The sequence below is a fragment of the Pygocentrus nattereri genome, chromosome 30 (genome assembly GCF_015220715.1).
Source record: "Pygocentrus nattereri isolate fPygNat1 chromosome 30, fPygNat1.pri, whole genome shotgun sequence".
Lineage (NCBI taxonomy): Eukaryota > Metazoa > Chordata > Actinopteri > Characiformes > Serrasalmidae > Pygocentrus > Pygocentrus nattereri.
In genome coordinates, this window is record NC_051240.1 from 11,816,746 (window position 1) to 11,830,618 (window position 13,873).

Below are 13,873 nucleotides of genomic sequence, written 5' to 3' on the forward strand. Positions count from 1 at the left end.
CATTGGCTCCGTCTATTGGAAGTCAAACCATGCTTTGTAATTATGCTGATGGTTAACTTGTTAGGCCTTTAATTCAGCTCTTGGAGCCCTAATCAACAGGAGAGCTCACTTTATATATCTATATCTTTCTAGATACCATGGACAAAAAATACACTATAGAATAGATTGTCTGCTGGGTTTTTCAAGAATTTAACCATTTTGTTTCCACCCAAAACTTACCAATTAATCAAGAGCAATGCTGTATTACTTAGAGTTTAAATGCAAGCATGAGTCTATTGAATAAAAGTGACCTACAAATGACAAACACGTACTTTTAGCTCATAGGAACTGTTATGCTGTCTCTGAAGGCCTAGAGCGCCATGAGGGCGTCATCTGAAAATGCCATGAGTATAAAAGCTATTTCTGTCTTATTGCACTGATATTTGTAGTCAAATTTACCATGACTGCTTTCACTATTTAAGTTGATGCCTGTATTTTTATGTGTGAAAGCTTGTAAGACTCCAACAACACAGAATTGCATTAAATTAGTAGTTGTTTCTTCCATTTACTGGACTGTTATAGCGACCGTTACAGCTAGCCCCCTGTGTTAGCAGTGGTGTCCCTTTGGAGCCCCTAAGGTTTCATACATAGGCTGGGCCACAGAGTAATATCTTGAGGCCAGGAATTACTATGCTGTGCTGAGGCCACGAATAACTATACTGAGGCCACGAGTTATGAGAAACGTAGCACAAGGCCTCAATATAAGCCATGTGTTATTAAAAAATAATCACCATGCCACATTATGGGCTCCGTATGGATGTGTAGGTTGCTTTCAGAAACGGTTTATGAATCTTGCTCAAATATTTTTTAAATAATTTGGTAAGAAAATAAATAAATAAAACAGGTTGTGCCCTTCTCTCCTCTGCGTCGTGACGTTGGCCTAGTCGTTGCCGTGGCTACAGGCGGAAGTTATCACATTCACCTGTTGTACATTGAAACAGGAAAACGAGCGGATCAATACAGACGGAGTTTGAGCGAAACAAACGGTTTTATCGTCTTACTTTAACTTTGAAGTCCCCCTATTCCTGCTCGCCCAGCACTCATGGACAAATTAAAGAAAGTTCTCAGCGGCCAAGACGGCAACGACGACCTCAACGTGTTGCAGGTAACGTGAAGTTAGCCAGCGAACGAACGAGCGAGTTAAGTTCATTTCAGACGTGTAGCACAACATGCTAACACCAGTCGGGCTGCCAGAGAGCTGGCAAAGTGGTTTAAAGTCGAGAGGAGCGTTTTTATGCTGTTCCGGAAGTGGTGCGCGACGAAGGCGAGGTCTCTTTTTGTCTGTGAAACGTTTGTAAGCATGTTAGACCGTCGTTATAACGCCCAGCCGCTGTTGCTGCTTTCCAGGCGGCGAGTGAAGCCACCACGCTGGGCTGGGGAACTCGCCTCAAAGCCTTCATCGCCTGCTTCGCGCTGGGAGTCTTCTGTTCAGTTCTGGTAAGAAGGAGAGAGAGAGAGAGAGAGAGAGAGAGAGAGAGAGAGAGAGAGAGAAAGAGAAATTTAAAGAGGAAATCCACCGAATTTACCAAAAATATCTGTACAATTTAATGGTTAAGATGGAAACACAAGCATTCTAATTGTTTTGATGTGAAATGTTAATTTGTAGAGAAACTTACAGATTTGTATGTCTTTAATAAATCTTTTTTAATAGGATCCAGGGGTCGTTATGTCTACAACACAAGTATAGCCATTTTATGTACCATCCACAACAACCGCTTATAATGGCAATAATGGGATATTTTATTGTGCCCTACAACATCCTGCATGTGCCTTTCAGCTATAAAGATACATTTTAAGACAAATTTTTATCTCAGAGCTGTTGTAAAACAATTTCTCAGCCATAAGGAAGTGTATTTGTAGGCATTTTATGTAATAACGTTCTGTGAGAGAGCTTTAAGAGGCATTAAATGCTTCGGGATCTGATTCCTGTCTGCAGTGTGAACAATTCTGACTTGGTAAGTTTCTCTAGAACGGGACACTGAGTGACTTGTTTTTCATCTTAATATTTAACTATATTAATTTTTTAACATGTCTTTGTTGCACCTGGACGGTCGATCTGCTACACCATTGGGTGACCACAGCTTCAACACAAATGAATTTATAGTAAATAGTCTTCACCTCAGTTTAAAATATATATTCACTCATCAGCATATCACAGTAGGTACTCTACTTTCTGCACGGTAGGGGTGGCAATGTGACAGTATTTATCATTAATGTGATAAAATACATCACATTATGTCAGTAAATACTTTTTAAAATATCGTGTATTTTGTCAGTACTGAACAACTGCATGTTTAATTTAAAAAGAAGCATAATTACCATCAATTAGTGCAGTGCAGTATATGAAATGTTGAATAAAAGTCGTTGTATTTATAGTTTTTGATTGTAATTTTTATATATAGCACTACTGCCTCTTTTTTCATCTGTTCCAACTTATCAAACCTCAGCAAAAGGAAATATTGTGATGTATATTAAGAAAATGTCTTGATGTGTCAAGCTGTTATATATTTACCATATCATCCTTCCATACTCCAGAGAGAATGAGAGAAAATTTTCTTGATTTCTCTTCTGTAGTGTGTTCGTTTATATGTTTTTGGTGTGTACATTTGTGTATGTGTCTGTGTAAGTGCACAGTTAAACTCATTGTTTATTTATTATTACTAGTAATATTGTAGGTATTGCCCATTGTCTGGTTATTGCTTTGTCAGTATTGCCTGTTCAGTATTCATGCCAGTAAAGTATGGTGGTCAAACAGAGAGAGCAAGATATATATTATTTTATGTTTACAATATGTTAAACACAGCAAAATTGTGTACTACAGTTGGCCAAAAAACACTGTTTAGGTTTGTTCTGTGTAGAGGATGCGTAACATATTTTCACAATGAAAATCAACAAATAAACTTCAAATTTAACTTCAAACTTTTGTGTAGAGCTGTATGTACTTTATTGTTTATGGACTTTCTCCTTGTTCATTTCCTTTAGGGATCGTGTTTACTATGGGTTCCTAGAAATGGCCTCATACTGTTTGTGGTTTTCTACACTTTTGGCAATGTTGCCTCTCTTTTAAGGTGAGTTTGAGTTTATGAATACTGTGGTGTTAAAATTGGCCCAGCAATAGGGTGTGGCATCAGGGTTTGGAGCAACAATGGGCCACATGTTTTGACATTAGACTTACTGCTGTGTATAGAAATCAGTAGATTTGTATCCTGTTCTAGCACAATGTTCTTGATGGGGCCCTTAAAGCAAGTGAAGAGGATGTGTGACAAGACCAGAGCGCTGGCCACAGCCATCATGATAGTGAGAACACACACGCACACACACACACACACACACACACACACACACACACACACACACACACACACAAACGAATACTCATGCACTGTCAATATGAACATTATCGCTGTTGTAACAAAACCTTGTATCTCCATTTTTGTTGTTTTTATTAATTGATTTAATATGAAGCTGCTCATTACCATTAATGTTTCATGATGAGTGGAGCAATAAAAAAGCTCCAAAATGACTTTGAAAAAAAATCTCATTCCATTAACTTCCATTCAACGTTAAATAGATTTTTTAGCAACCTGTGACAAAATACTGCAGAATGTTTTATAACTGTTTTTCCCCCTTTAATCTGAAATATGATTATTGGGTGTTTGCAGACATGCCTTGTGTTGACTCTCTGCGCTGCATTTTGGGTAAGCTTCCTGTTGTTATCAGTCATTTGTTTTCCCTTGTATCTCAATTATTATGTAGTGTTATTTGGGTGGTTACAATTACTAGGTTTAACTTCATTGCATAGTTAATACAAATATTATACACTGAAATTTTAGGGATGCAAAATGAAGTTGGGATCATATCAGTATCTGCAGATTTTTACTTGAAAAAACAAGTATCAACATTGGACACATGTTTAGATTTGACTGATATGTCAAACCCATTTTTGGTGGTGTATTTATTATACAGCTGAGCTGCTGTGCTAAAATATCTGTGTTTATTCATGTCTTGCATGTGTAGCCTTTTATAAAGAAATATTACATTTCTTCACAGTGCTAATCTACATAGATGTAGTTTCTGTGTATATATATATAAATGATCATGTATTAACATTGGTAGATACTTATATTTGTATGCAAAAGTTTGTACGCCCATATTTAAATGACATTTTGCTGATTTTTTGTTGATAGTAAGTTAAAACACCTTCCACAGAGAACAACTTCTGCACATTTGAATACACAATTACTGTTTACTTACTGAATTTAACACATAATATGTTATAGTATAGTATACGTTTACAATGTATTTTATTTTTGTTGGTATGTTGAACCCAGCAAATGAATAGAAAACAGGCAATAAAAGGATAGAGGGTGTGTTAACTTAGTTTCACTTAGAAAATCAACAGAACATATGTTTTGAAAAGGGTGTTCAAATTTTGCATAGCTTTACATGAAAAATATCAGCACTGGGCCAAAATTCCCTTAAAGCTTAATGGGGAACTCCACCGATTTTGGAAAATTACTTAATCATTCATTGGTTGAGATGTTAACAAGATCATTCAGAGTGGTTCGGTGTGAAATGCTCCTTTTTGGAGAAATGTAAAGAAAAAAAGTAATGCTCCAGTCGTCGGAACCAGTCGTTGTTATACATGTACATCTCTGCCCTGCATGCCTTGAGATTGTGAGTGTTTATCAGTGGAGCGGTGATAGATCACAGTTGCACCTCGCTGGTTAATTGTTCACAGTTGTGCTGATCTGCGCTGTGCCAGGATGAAAAAAAGAAAGTGTTTGGAAGCAACACACAAATACAAACAACTTTACAAATTTGGGTTTGTAGCAACTACTTAACCAACTCAGGACCACTGGAAAAAAGCAAAGCGGATTTCTTTAAATGCTGTCTGCTAAAGGAAACTACTGTTCCCTCTGTTGTATTTTCCACCATAGAAACTGGAAGCAAAGTAAGAAACGTATGCGAATGAAATAAATTAGTCGCCGTTAGCCACCGTGCATACATCTTGCTAGTGACAACAAAAGCACATTAGGTCGCGCGCATTGCTCTCAGTTGAGAATGCAGTTCTGACTCTGTACATTTCTCTAAAAAGGTGCATTTCACACGGAAACACTCCCGAATGATTTTGTTTACATCTAAACTGTTGAATGAGTAATTTTGCAAAATCGGTGGAGTTCCCCTTTAACAAAGCATTCCCAGAAAATGTACCATGTTAGTAGATGGGAAATGAATAAATTACAAATTGGCTGAAGGTGATAATAATGCTTAGTTTACATTCTCCTACTGGTTTCTCTTGCAGATCTTAGTGCACTTAGCTTTTGTATATGAATATTTTATTATTTAAAGTCTTTTTAAATGCTTCCTTGTTTATCTTTGAAAGACTATTATTCAGCAAATTCCATTTTGTACTGTTATGATCTTTTTAAAAAACTTGATTAATCATCAAAATAATCAGTAGATTACTTAATAACTACCATCATACAATGTGTAATAATACCCATTTGTATTGTGATGTATATTAATACCGTGGTGCATTTTGATTCTCCCTCAGTGGAAAAACAAAGGTCTTGCCCTGCTCTTTTGCGTTCTCCAGTTTCTGGCTTTTACTTGGTAAGTGACCACCGACTCACACCTGTTGAGTCAATAAAAATGATTAGCGTAAATGTGTTGTATTTTCCTGACTGTTGACCTGCACATGCTGCTCAGACACCAGCGTCCTCTCTGCTGTCAGCAGTCAGGGAGATGAAATGCTGGTTTTAAAAAAGCCAATTATTTCTCTAGCTTGCTGCCAGGTTCATTTATGTGGGGGTCAAAGCTGCAGCTCTTCGTCTAATGCTGGCTAATGCTGTAGCCTTTGATCTCTCCTGCAGCTTTCTGTATGAAAGCAGGGCTACATTATGTGTTTATTTTTAAGAACTTAATTAATTGATTAAGTACTTGCGTACGTACTTCACAAAAAAATTAACATTTTCTTTCTGGCAGAGCCATTTTAGATTTTTAGTCATACATAACAAATGATACTTAAAAAGTAATTAAGCATCATATTAATTATTATCTCTTATTTATGTAATTCCTTTCACAAACCCAAGGATGCTTTACAATGGGGGTGGGGGGGTGGGGATAAGGATCTTGGTAAAGAAGGTCCGTTTAAACCAAAGAAGAAGGTTTTAAGTTGAGCTTTAAGGGATGAGAGGGTAGAGTAGTCACAAAGACATCGAGGCAGAGAGGGTTAGAGTTTGGGAGCTGAATGACCTGCTGCCAGAGTTTTGTGAACAGCGCTGCAAAAAGTCCAGATCTGAGGGTGTGATCTGATATACAGTAGTAAAATATTCTAATGTCTTTATGTCTGTGTTCTTACTTTTGCATATAAATCATAACTGTCTTGTTTTTTGTCATTTTTATTTATTACATATTTTATTTTTTACATTTGAAAATACCAGCTGTTCTTTATATTGTAGTAGCATGTTATGATGAACAGATGAATAGAAATGCCTCAAAATTACTTAACAAAATCTTTTTCCCATTCATATGTAAGATGCTGATGTTTTTTCACTTCTCCTCTAAAGCTGAGATTTATCCAGACATATTTATATACACACACATCAGTATCATTAATTTACAGTGTACAGCTGAATATGGACTGTGCAAACATTATGGTACATTTTATATATATATTGTTTTATTTCTATATGTTAAATTCAATAAATAGAAATCTTGCATGAAAATGTACAGTTTGCCCCCTGTAGAGGACGGTATTTCTGTGGTATTTCACTTAGAAAATCAACAAAATCTTGTATGACCATATGTCCATATTTTTTTGTACAGTTCTATGTAATATATTAATAATATTAATATAGAATTAATATTATGTTTCACATTGTGTTTTTGCCTGAATATAACCTTTTAGTTTTTTCCATTATAGGTACGGCTTATCATATATTCCATTTGCAAGGTGAGTCCTTTTAAAGATACTGTGCCATTTTTTTAAATCACAAAATGAATGGAAATTATTTGAAAAAAATAAATAAATGAAAATGCTCTATATGAGTATGTCATTGTTATAAATTATTCATCCAAAAAATATTTATTATAAATGTATTTAGAAAAAAAACATTTGGGAGTACAAAATCAGTAATAATATTATGGTACTGTGCAAACATGTTAAGCATCTGAGAGAATTGTAAGTAATGCCCTTTAGTTAGACTAAAGGACTTGGACTGTTTACTTCATTTCATTTGTTCAGAAAACACTAACAGTAGAATAAGTACAAGTAAACAGATTTAAATACATTGTGATTTTGATGTGTGCAAGTCCTTCATTATTTTAAATCAGGTGTGCTGCTGATGGAATTTAGCAGATTCTAATTTCATATTATTAGAAGAAATAAATAACCTTTTTTAATGTTTTACGGTACTTAGGGTTTTTTTTATTTTAGTATTTCACTGTTGGCAGCAACAAACTTACTGTTTTAAACACTTAACTTTTGCACAGTACTGAATATAAGATTCTGTATTTCTGTTTTCATGGAATTCCATATTTTTGGAGCATGTCAGTTTGCTTACTGAAGTTCGCAGCATTGCAGTACAGTTTTTAAAACTGTACTGTAGTGTGTTATGATAAACAACATATTTAAAATGCCTCTGCTGCTTCAGATTCAGATGGGCCCTGGGTCAGAAGCTCCATTCACTCATGGCTCTGCTCGAGTGGCCAAAACAGACTTTTCACACTTCTGCTTTTGGCCGAGGCTGCTTGTTTACTGATTTGTGTTTGTTTTAATCCAGGGATGCGGTGATTAAGGTGTTCTCCGTATGTTTGAAGTGAGGTGTAGTGCTGCGGACCTCTCTCGCCCCCCTCTCTTTCTCCCTGCCTGCTCTGGCTTCAGCTCCGCTACCCCCTGAGTGCCCACTGGTAGCGCCCACTCGAGCGCCCACTCTAGCGCCTGGCACACGCACACACCACAGGTGTGCTTTTCCTCTCCTTGATGGCTGGACACTCTCCAGGAATGTGTACCGATGTAACCGCTTGCACTCACACAGCACATACTCGCACATACTCTCTCTAGAGGTCAGTGAAGGAATGAAATGTGAAGGAGTGATGGCTGTATGAAGATTACAATTAAGATGTCACAGATGACCATTGCCACTGTGCACTTGAACAAAGTGGCCTTACCATTTTATAATGTGTGTTTATAAACATATACAGTACTTTTGCTTGTAAAACACTATATAACATCTAAATAAGTACAAATAAATGTAAATACAGTAAACATGACACGAATGTACTGTTTTAATAAGTCATTATTAATATTTTAGTTCATATAACACAGATTTTGTTCCTAACTTTATGCTGCACTCCAGCCATTGTATGAATTTGGATTAATATAAATTAATTTAATCAGCAGCTCATTTGATTTCATTTAAAATGCCCAAATTCTACATATTATCCTGGCCTTTTCTGTTTCCCCTGAGGTCCAGTTATAGTGTTTGTGTGATTTAGTGAACCAAAAGCAGTCATGATTAATTTTTACATTCTTCCCCTTCTCTTTGCCCCTTACAATTTGTTACTGTGCCTTTAATACTGATATATGTAAATGATCTCTGTTCTGATTGGCTGCCCGGGATTGTGCCTTGTTCACTGTATTGTGCCTGGACTGAAACAGTCCCTATAAATTCAGCATGAATGGGCAGGGCTAAACTACTGAAGGCTAGAGTATGTAAATGTGTTGATTTTCTTGACATCACAAGAAGTGTGATTTGCAGTTTAATTTCCATATATGAACTTTGTGGACTGGGAAGTGAACGGTTTTGGTACTTTGGTACAATGTTTACATACTACATCACACTTTATTGTAAAACAAAAAAAAAAAGCAAGAATAAGTTGAATTCCATGATTTAGGCCTTTTAATGAAGGATTGATTAGATAAACGAGATACTGGCTGGTTAATATCAAGCCACAATGCATGATCTATTTGTACTTATTTTCATGTTAATGTTTTTTAACAAATAGACACTTATTGATTAGTTAAATAGCTTTGCGTATCATTTTCTTCATGCCTAAGACTTATGCACAGTGCTGTATATTTACATAGAGATGAAGAAGAAGAGTTTTTTTAGGTCACATTTCTTGCACTGCAATAGACAACAGGCCAAAAGTTTGATAACAAAACCAACTGATTGATACATTCAGATGCTCCTGAAGGCTTGATAAACTCAACCAGGTGCATTACATAAGGAGTTTGTATAGAAGCACAAACTCCTCAATATATGATGCCTTTATTACCAAAAACTTTTCCCAAATTATACAGTAGAGTACAAGCACACTGCTGCAAATCACTGGAATATTCTTTCTTTTTATTTTATCTGATGTCAGTAAAAATGATGTTGGCTGGTTGCCTTACGTGTAAAATAATGTTAATACTTTAAACATGTCTGCATCCATGCTTTTGGCCTGTAGCGTATACCATTCTAATCCCCTCTTTGGTGCTTTCTTCTTCTGGTCAACTGTTTAATTATTACATTGGAGCAAACGTTCTATCCAAATGAAGCCTAGTGTGGGGCTGTAGTGCTGTGTAAATATGGATTCTCCATTGAAAATCCTAGAACCTTTAAAATAGAGTTCAGTATTTGTGGCTTTCGTTGGGCTTCTTAAATTTTCTTTGTTTTTTTTTTGTTGTTGTTTTTTTACTGAAGGTCTTAGTTCTCTTAGTTTGTTTAAAAGGGAATTCCATTGATTATTTTACAGTTCTGCATAATTATACTGTTTGAGATGTAAATGAAGACAGTTGGAGAGAAATTAACTGATGTGAATTTCTTTATGATACTGGTAGGAACCAGGAGTCACAGTGACTACAACACAAATATAGCCATTTTATTTACTCTCCACAACAATCAGTGAAACTACACATGTCTTCTGAGTTTTATATGTAATATTGATGATGGTAAAATCTGAAAAAAATGTTTTCTTTGCCTCTCTGCCATCGCCATGAATAGATAAAAAAATGTTTTAGGTCAAAAGACTCTTAAACCTATTAAAAACAGTGTCTCAAGCATCAGGCAATTATTTCATGTAATAACTTTCTGTGATGGGGCTTTGAAGGCATTAAACTCTTCAGACGTCTGGTTCCTATCACCACCAAGGTGAACAGTTTTGACTGAGGAGGTTGCTCTAGAAACAGAGTGTTTTACTTCAAACCACTCTGAATGACTTTGTTTACATCTTAACCATTTAATTATGGGAAAAGTGAACATTCTGAATTCGCCTTTGAATTCTGAAGCTCATCGAGGCTTGCGTCCTTGCCTCGCACTTTCCACAAGTTAAGGGGTCATTATGATTTTTGGTGTTGTTTTCTAGCTGCTTAGCTCATTGTAGGGTGCCAATATTGTCAGCAATTTTTAGTGTTTGCTGTGAGTATTTGCTTCTCTGAGCTGCACTTGTGAACTGGCTGCTTGAATTCAGGTGGTTCCAGTTTTATTTACTGTTTCAAATGACTGTAATTTCAGAGTCTGTCATTTCCTCATAAGCGTGTCAGAGCTTTCAAATTAAACCGTTTAAAAAAACGATATTCCTTTACAAGATGGAACTGGTTCTTATACTGTGCTGTACTGTGTGTAAGTGTTTCTGGACGGTCATATCAAATGTTATTTCACAGTATTTTTAGTTTGTGTATTTTTATTTTTTTGTGATTTATAGTACTGTGTAAAAGTCCTAAATAGTTAACACTATTATAAATAAATTGGATTTTTCCATTTGCAAAAAAGTAGTAGTTTTGTGAGGTGGTCAGATGATTTGGTTCCAGGATTGTCCTGGACACACTCCATTTCACAAATTTGTTAACTTCCATCAACAGCACCTCTGATTTAATTTAATAAAGGCTTATTGGATGGTGGCTACAAATAATACAGGTCTGCTGTGAGGAGAGCTTGGGAAATACATACAATCAGTACTTTTTGGATGAATGTTATTTATATTTATTCTAAAGTTACTAATTTAAACTTTAAATTAATGCTTACTGCCCGAGTAAACAGCTTATTAATTTGTTTCTCAAAGCTTTTGCACAGTACTGTAATAACTGGAAGGACAGGGTATCACCTAATGTACTTTTTTAGTTGAAAGTATTTCAGTTGCTTCATTTTGAATAATGAATATTTTAATAATGAAGACCTCTTAGTGTACATTACAGGGTAGTGTAGTATCATCACTGTTGTGTAAGGACTGAAGGCAGCAGTTGCACGTTATGAACACTGTACTGTGGCGATTAAAAGCTCATTCAAATCAGAGTTTCTCTGCCTGCTTTCTGTACACTGTACAACATAATTGCACATTTTTTGCTCACTTTACATATTTGTTCAAATTGATAATACAGATTTGCTATTTTGTGTGTAGTCTTCAGTTACGGAGGTAAAGCTCATTCAGATCAGTTCATTTTATTAAATCCAACAATCTGAGGAGTGTTTGCCCAAACTGCTTCCCAGCATTCTCAGCAGTTTTGTTGGTTTCTATTAATTAACTTCTTCTGTCATTTATAAATATAGTTCTCTCTGCATTTTTTTATTTGTCAGAGCACGCTCTCATGTTTACTGTGAAGTTTGAGTACATTGTATTGTTTCTGTTATTCTCACCATGAGGGTGTTTTGTGTTGAGGTTTACCAGCTCAGCCTGGAGCCATGAATACTAACTAAATGGCAAATATACATTAAGCTATTCTAGTCTTATCCAAGTCATCTAATCAGTACCGTACAAAACAGTGTATAATATATAATATAATGGATGCTATAATTGATGCCAATACATAGAGAACCACCAGCTCTCTGGAAACCATTTCAAATGACTGGGCTCTCTGAGTTACCCCTAATTGCTGAAGTGTGGTTCATTCAAAATTACAAAGTAACTTTAATTCATAACATTATATAAGTTTGAAACTTTAGTAATTTTACACTGTAAAATTACTCTAAAAATACAGTATTTATTATACATTAAAATACCGGTTTGCTATTTTACAGGATCATACTGTAAAAGGCCGGGCGTTTAGAGTGGTGCACTGGTTTACAGTAATATACCAGACAGTGTATTTTACAGTTATTCAGCAGCAGAGTTACCAGGAAAGTACTGTACATTTACAGTAAATTCACAGGTTATTACTGTAAATATTTTACAGTACACTTAAAAAATGATGGTTCTTCAAAGATTCTTTAGTAAAGACAATGGTTCTATATAGGAGCATGAAAACTCAAAGCACCATTTGCACGCTTAAAGGGTTCTTAGCATGGTTGGATGGAGAGTGTGCTGTGTATGGTTCTATATAGAGCCTTTTTGAAAATGGTTCTTCCAAAAAGCGTTCTTCTATTGTTATGATTTCAAGCTTGTATGGAATAGAAGTACTCTTTTTGGTGCTACATGGAACCCTTTTCAAAAAGGTTCTGTGTAGAACCATATACAACCATGCTAAGAACCCTTTAAGCATGCAAATGGTTCTTTGGGTGTTCACAGTTCTATATAAAACCATTGTCCTTACTAAACAACACTTTAAGAACCATCTTTTTAAGATGTATATTTATGATAAATAATCAGAGCATATACATGTATATGCTCTGATTATTTATCATAAATATACGGTAGTTTCCTGTAAAATTACTATAACCTTTACCTTTTTTTACAGAGTGATCTAAGCTTACAATAAAATTTACAGCAGCCAGCTGTAATCATGGCTCAGTGAGTGTTGGCCGTTCAGGCACTCCTGTCCTTCCTTGTGCTGTCCGGTGAGGCGCCGTTAATGAGACCTTTTCCGTGCTTAAACCCTTTAATCTCACAGGCAGAGTGAGTGGCGGCATCGGATTTCCTGCAAGCTCCTCTCCTCTCGGTACAGACACATGATGTCCAGCTCCTCTCATCCCTCACTGCGGCTCCTCAATTAGTGCGTGACCCCAGAGAGCAGCTGGAGGAGGCGCTGAACAGCGTGGACACACTGGACTCCACTCTCTAACGGACACTCCTACAGCTCAGCACACAGTGAACTAATCGGCCTCACACAAACAACACACACCTCACTTAACCCCATAATGACCACACACACACACACACACACACACACACACACACACACACACACGTATCTCATTTAAACCCTTATTGACCCCCCCCCACACACACACACACATACTCATATCTCATTTAACCCCTTAATGACCACACACACACATTTCACTTCACCCCTTAATGACCACACCTGTTTGCCCTGGTCTGGTCAGATTAGTCAAATCAGGGGGGCAAACTCCAGTAATCATAATTTCAGTCTTAAGGACCTGATTTAGATTTGAATAAAACAACAGTAAAAAAACAAACAACTCTGTTTGTGGAAAAAAGTATGAAAATGAAAATCATAATGAAAATAATGAAACGGCTTATTTATGTTCTCACTTTAGGTCAATCAGAACAGTTTGTGTGGCCCTCTACGCCCTTAAAAAAGAGGGTTCTTCAAGGGTTTTTTAGGAAAAAAAATGGGTCTGTAGAACCATGAACACGCAGAGAACCCTTTGCATGATTAAAAGGGTCTTTTGCATCATGAAAGGGTCCTTCAGATTGATGGAGAATGAGCTGTGCACGGTTTTATAACCTTGTTGAAAAGGGTTCCGTACTGCACCCAAAGGGTTCCTCTATTATAACAAGCTTGACATTGTAACAATTTGCATTGCAATATAGAGTTCTACAGCACATTCTTAAGAACCCTTTCATGATGGAAAGAACCCTTTAATCATGCTAATCGTTCCATGAGTGCTCATTCTTTAATATAAAACCCTTGAAGATCTTTTTAAAGCGTGTGCACTGTCAGTAA

General features: G+C 36.2%; 1 protein-coding gene across 1 annotated transcript; it reads left to right on the forward strand.

The window, feature by feature from the left end:
• Positions 1-954: 954 nt before the first annotated feature.
• Positions 955-11,321, forward strand: sft2d2b (SFT2 domain containing 2b). Its single transcript, XM_017702196.2, has 8 exons — positions 955-1,144; positions 1,387-1,476; positions 3,022-3,107; positions 3,255-3,336; positions 3,702-3,737; positions 5,597-5,655; positions 6,968-6,997; positions 7,827-11,321. Exons 1-8 carry the CDS (start codon positions 1,082-1,084, stop codon positions 7,864-7,866), a joined length of 486 nt encoding a protein of 161 aa, XP_017557685.1. The 5' UTR covers positions 955-1,081; the 3' UTR covers positions 7,867-11,321.
• The last annotated feature ends 2,552 nt before the right edge of the window (positions 11,322-13,873 follow it).

Excerpts from the sequence above, each read along its gene's own strand:
- sft2d2b (XM_017702196.2), top strand. The coding sequence starts at position 1,082 with ATGGACAAATTAAAGAAAGTTCTCAGCGGCCAAGACGGCAACGACGAC. Across the intron at positions 5,656-6,967 it reads CAGTTTCTGGCTTTTACTTG|GTACGGCTTATCATATATTC; the intron begins GTAAGTGACCAC and ends TTTCCATTATAG. Across the intron at positions 6,998-7,826 it reads TCATATATTCCATTTGCAAG|GGATGCGGTGATTAAGGTGT; the intron begins GTGAGTCCTTTT and ends GTTTTAATCCAG.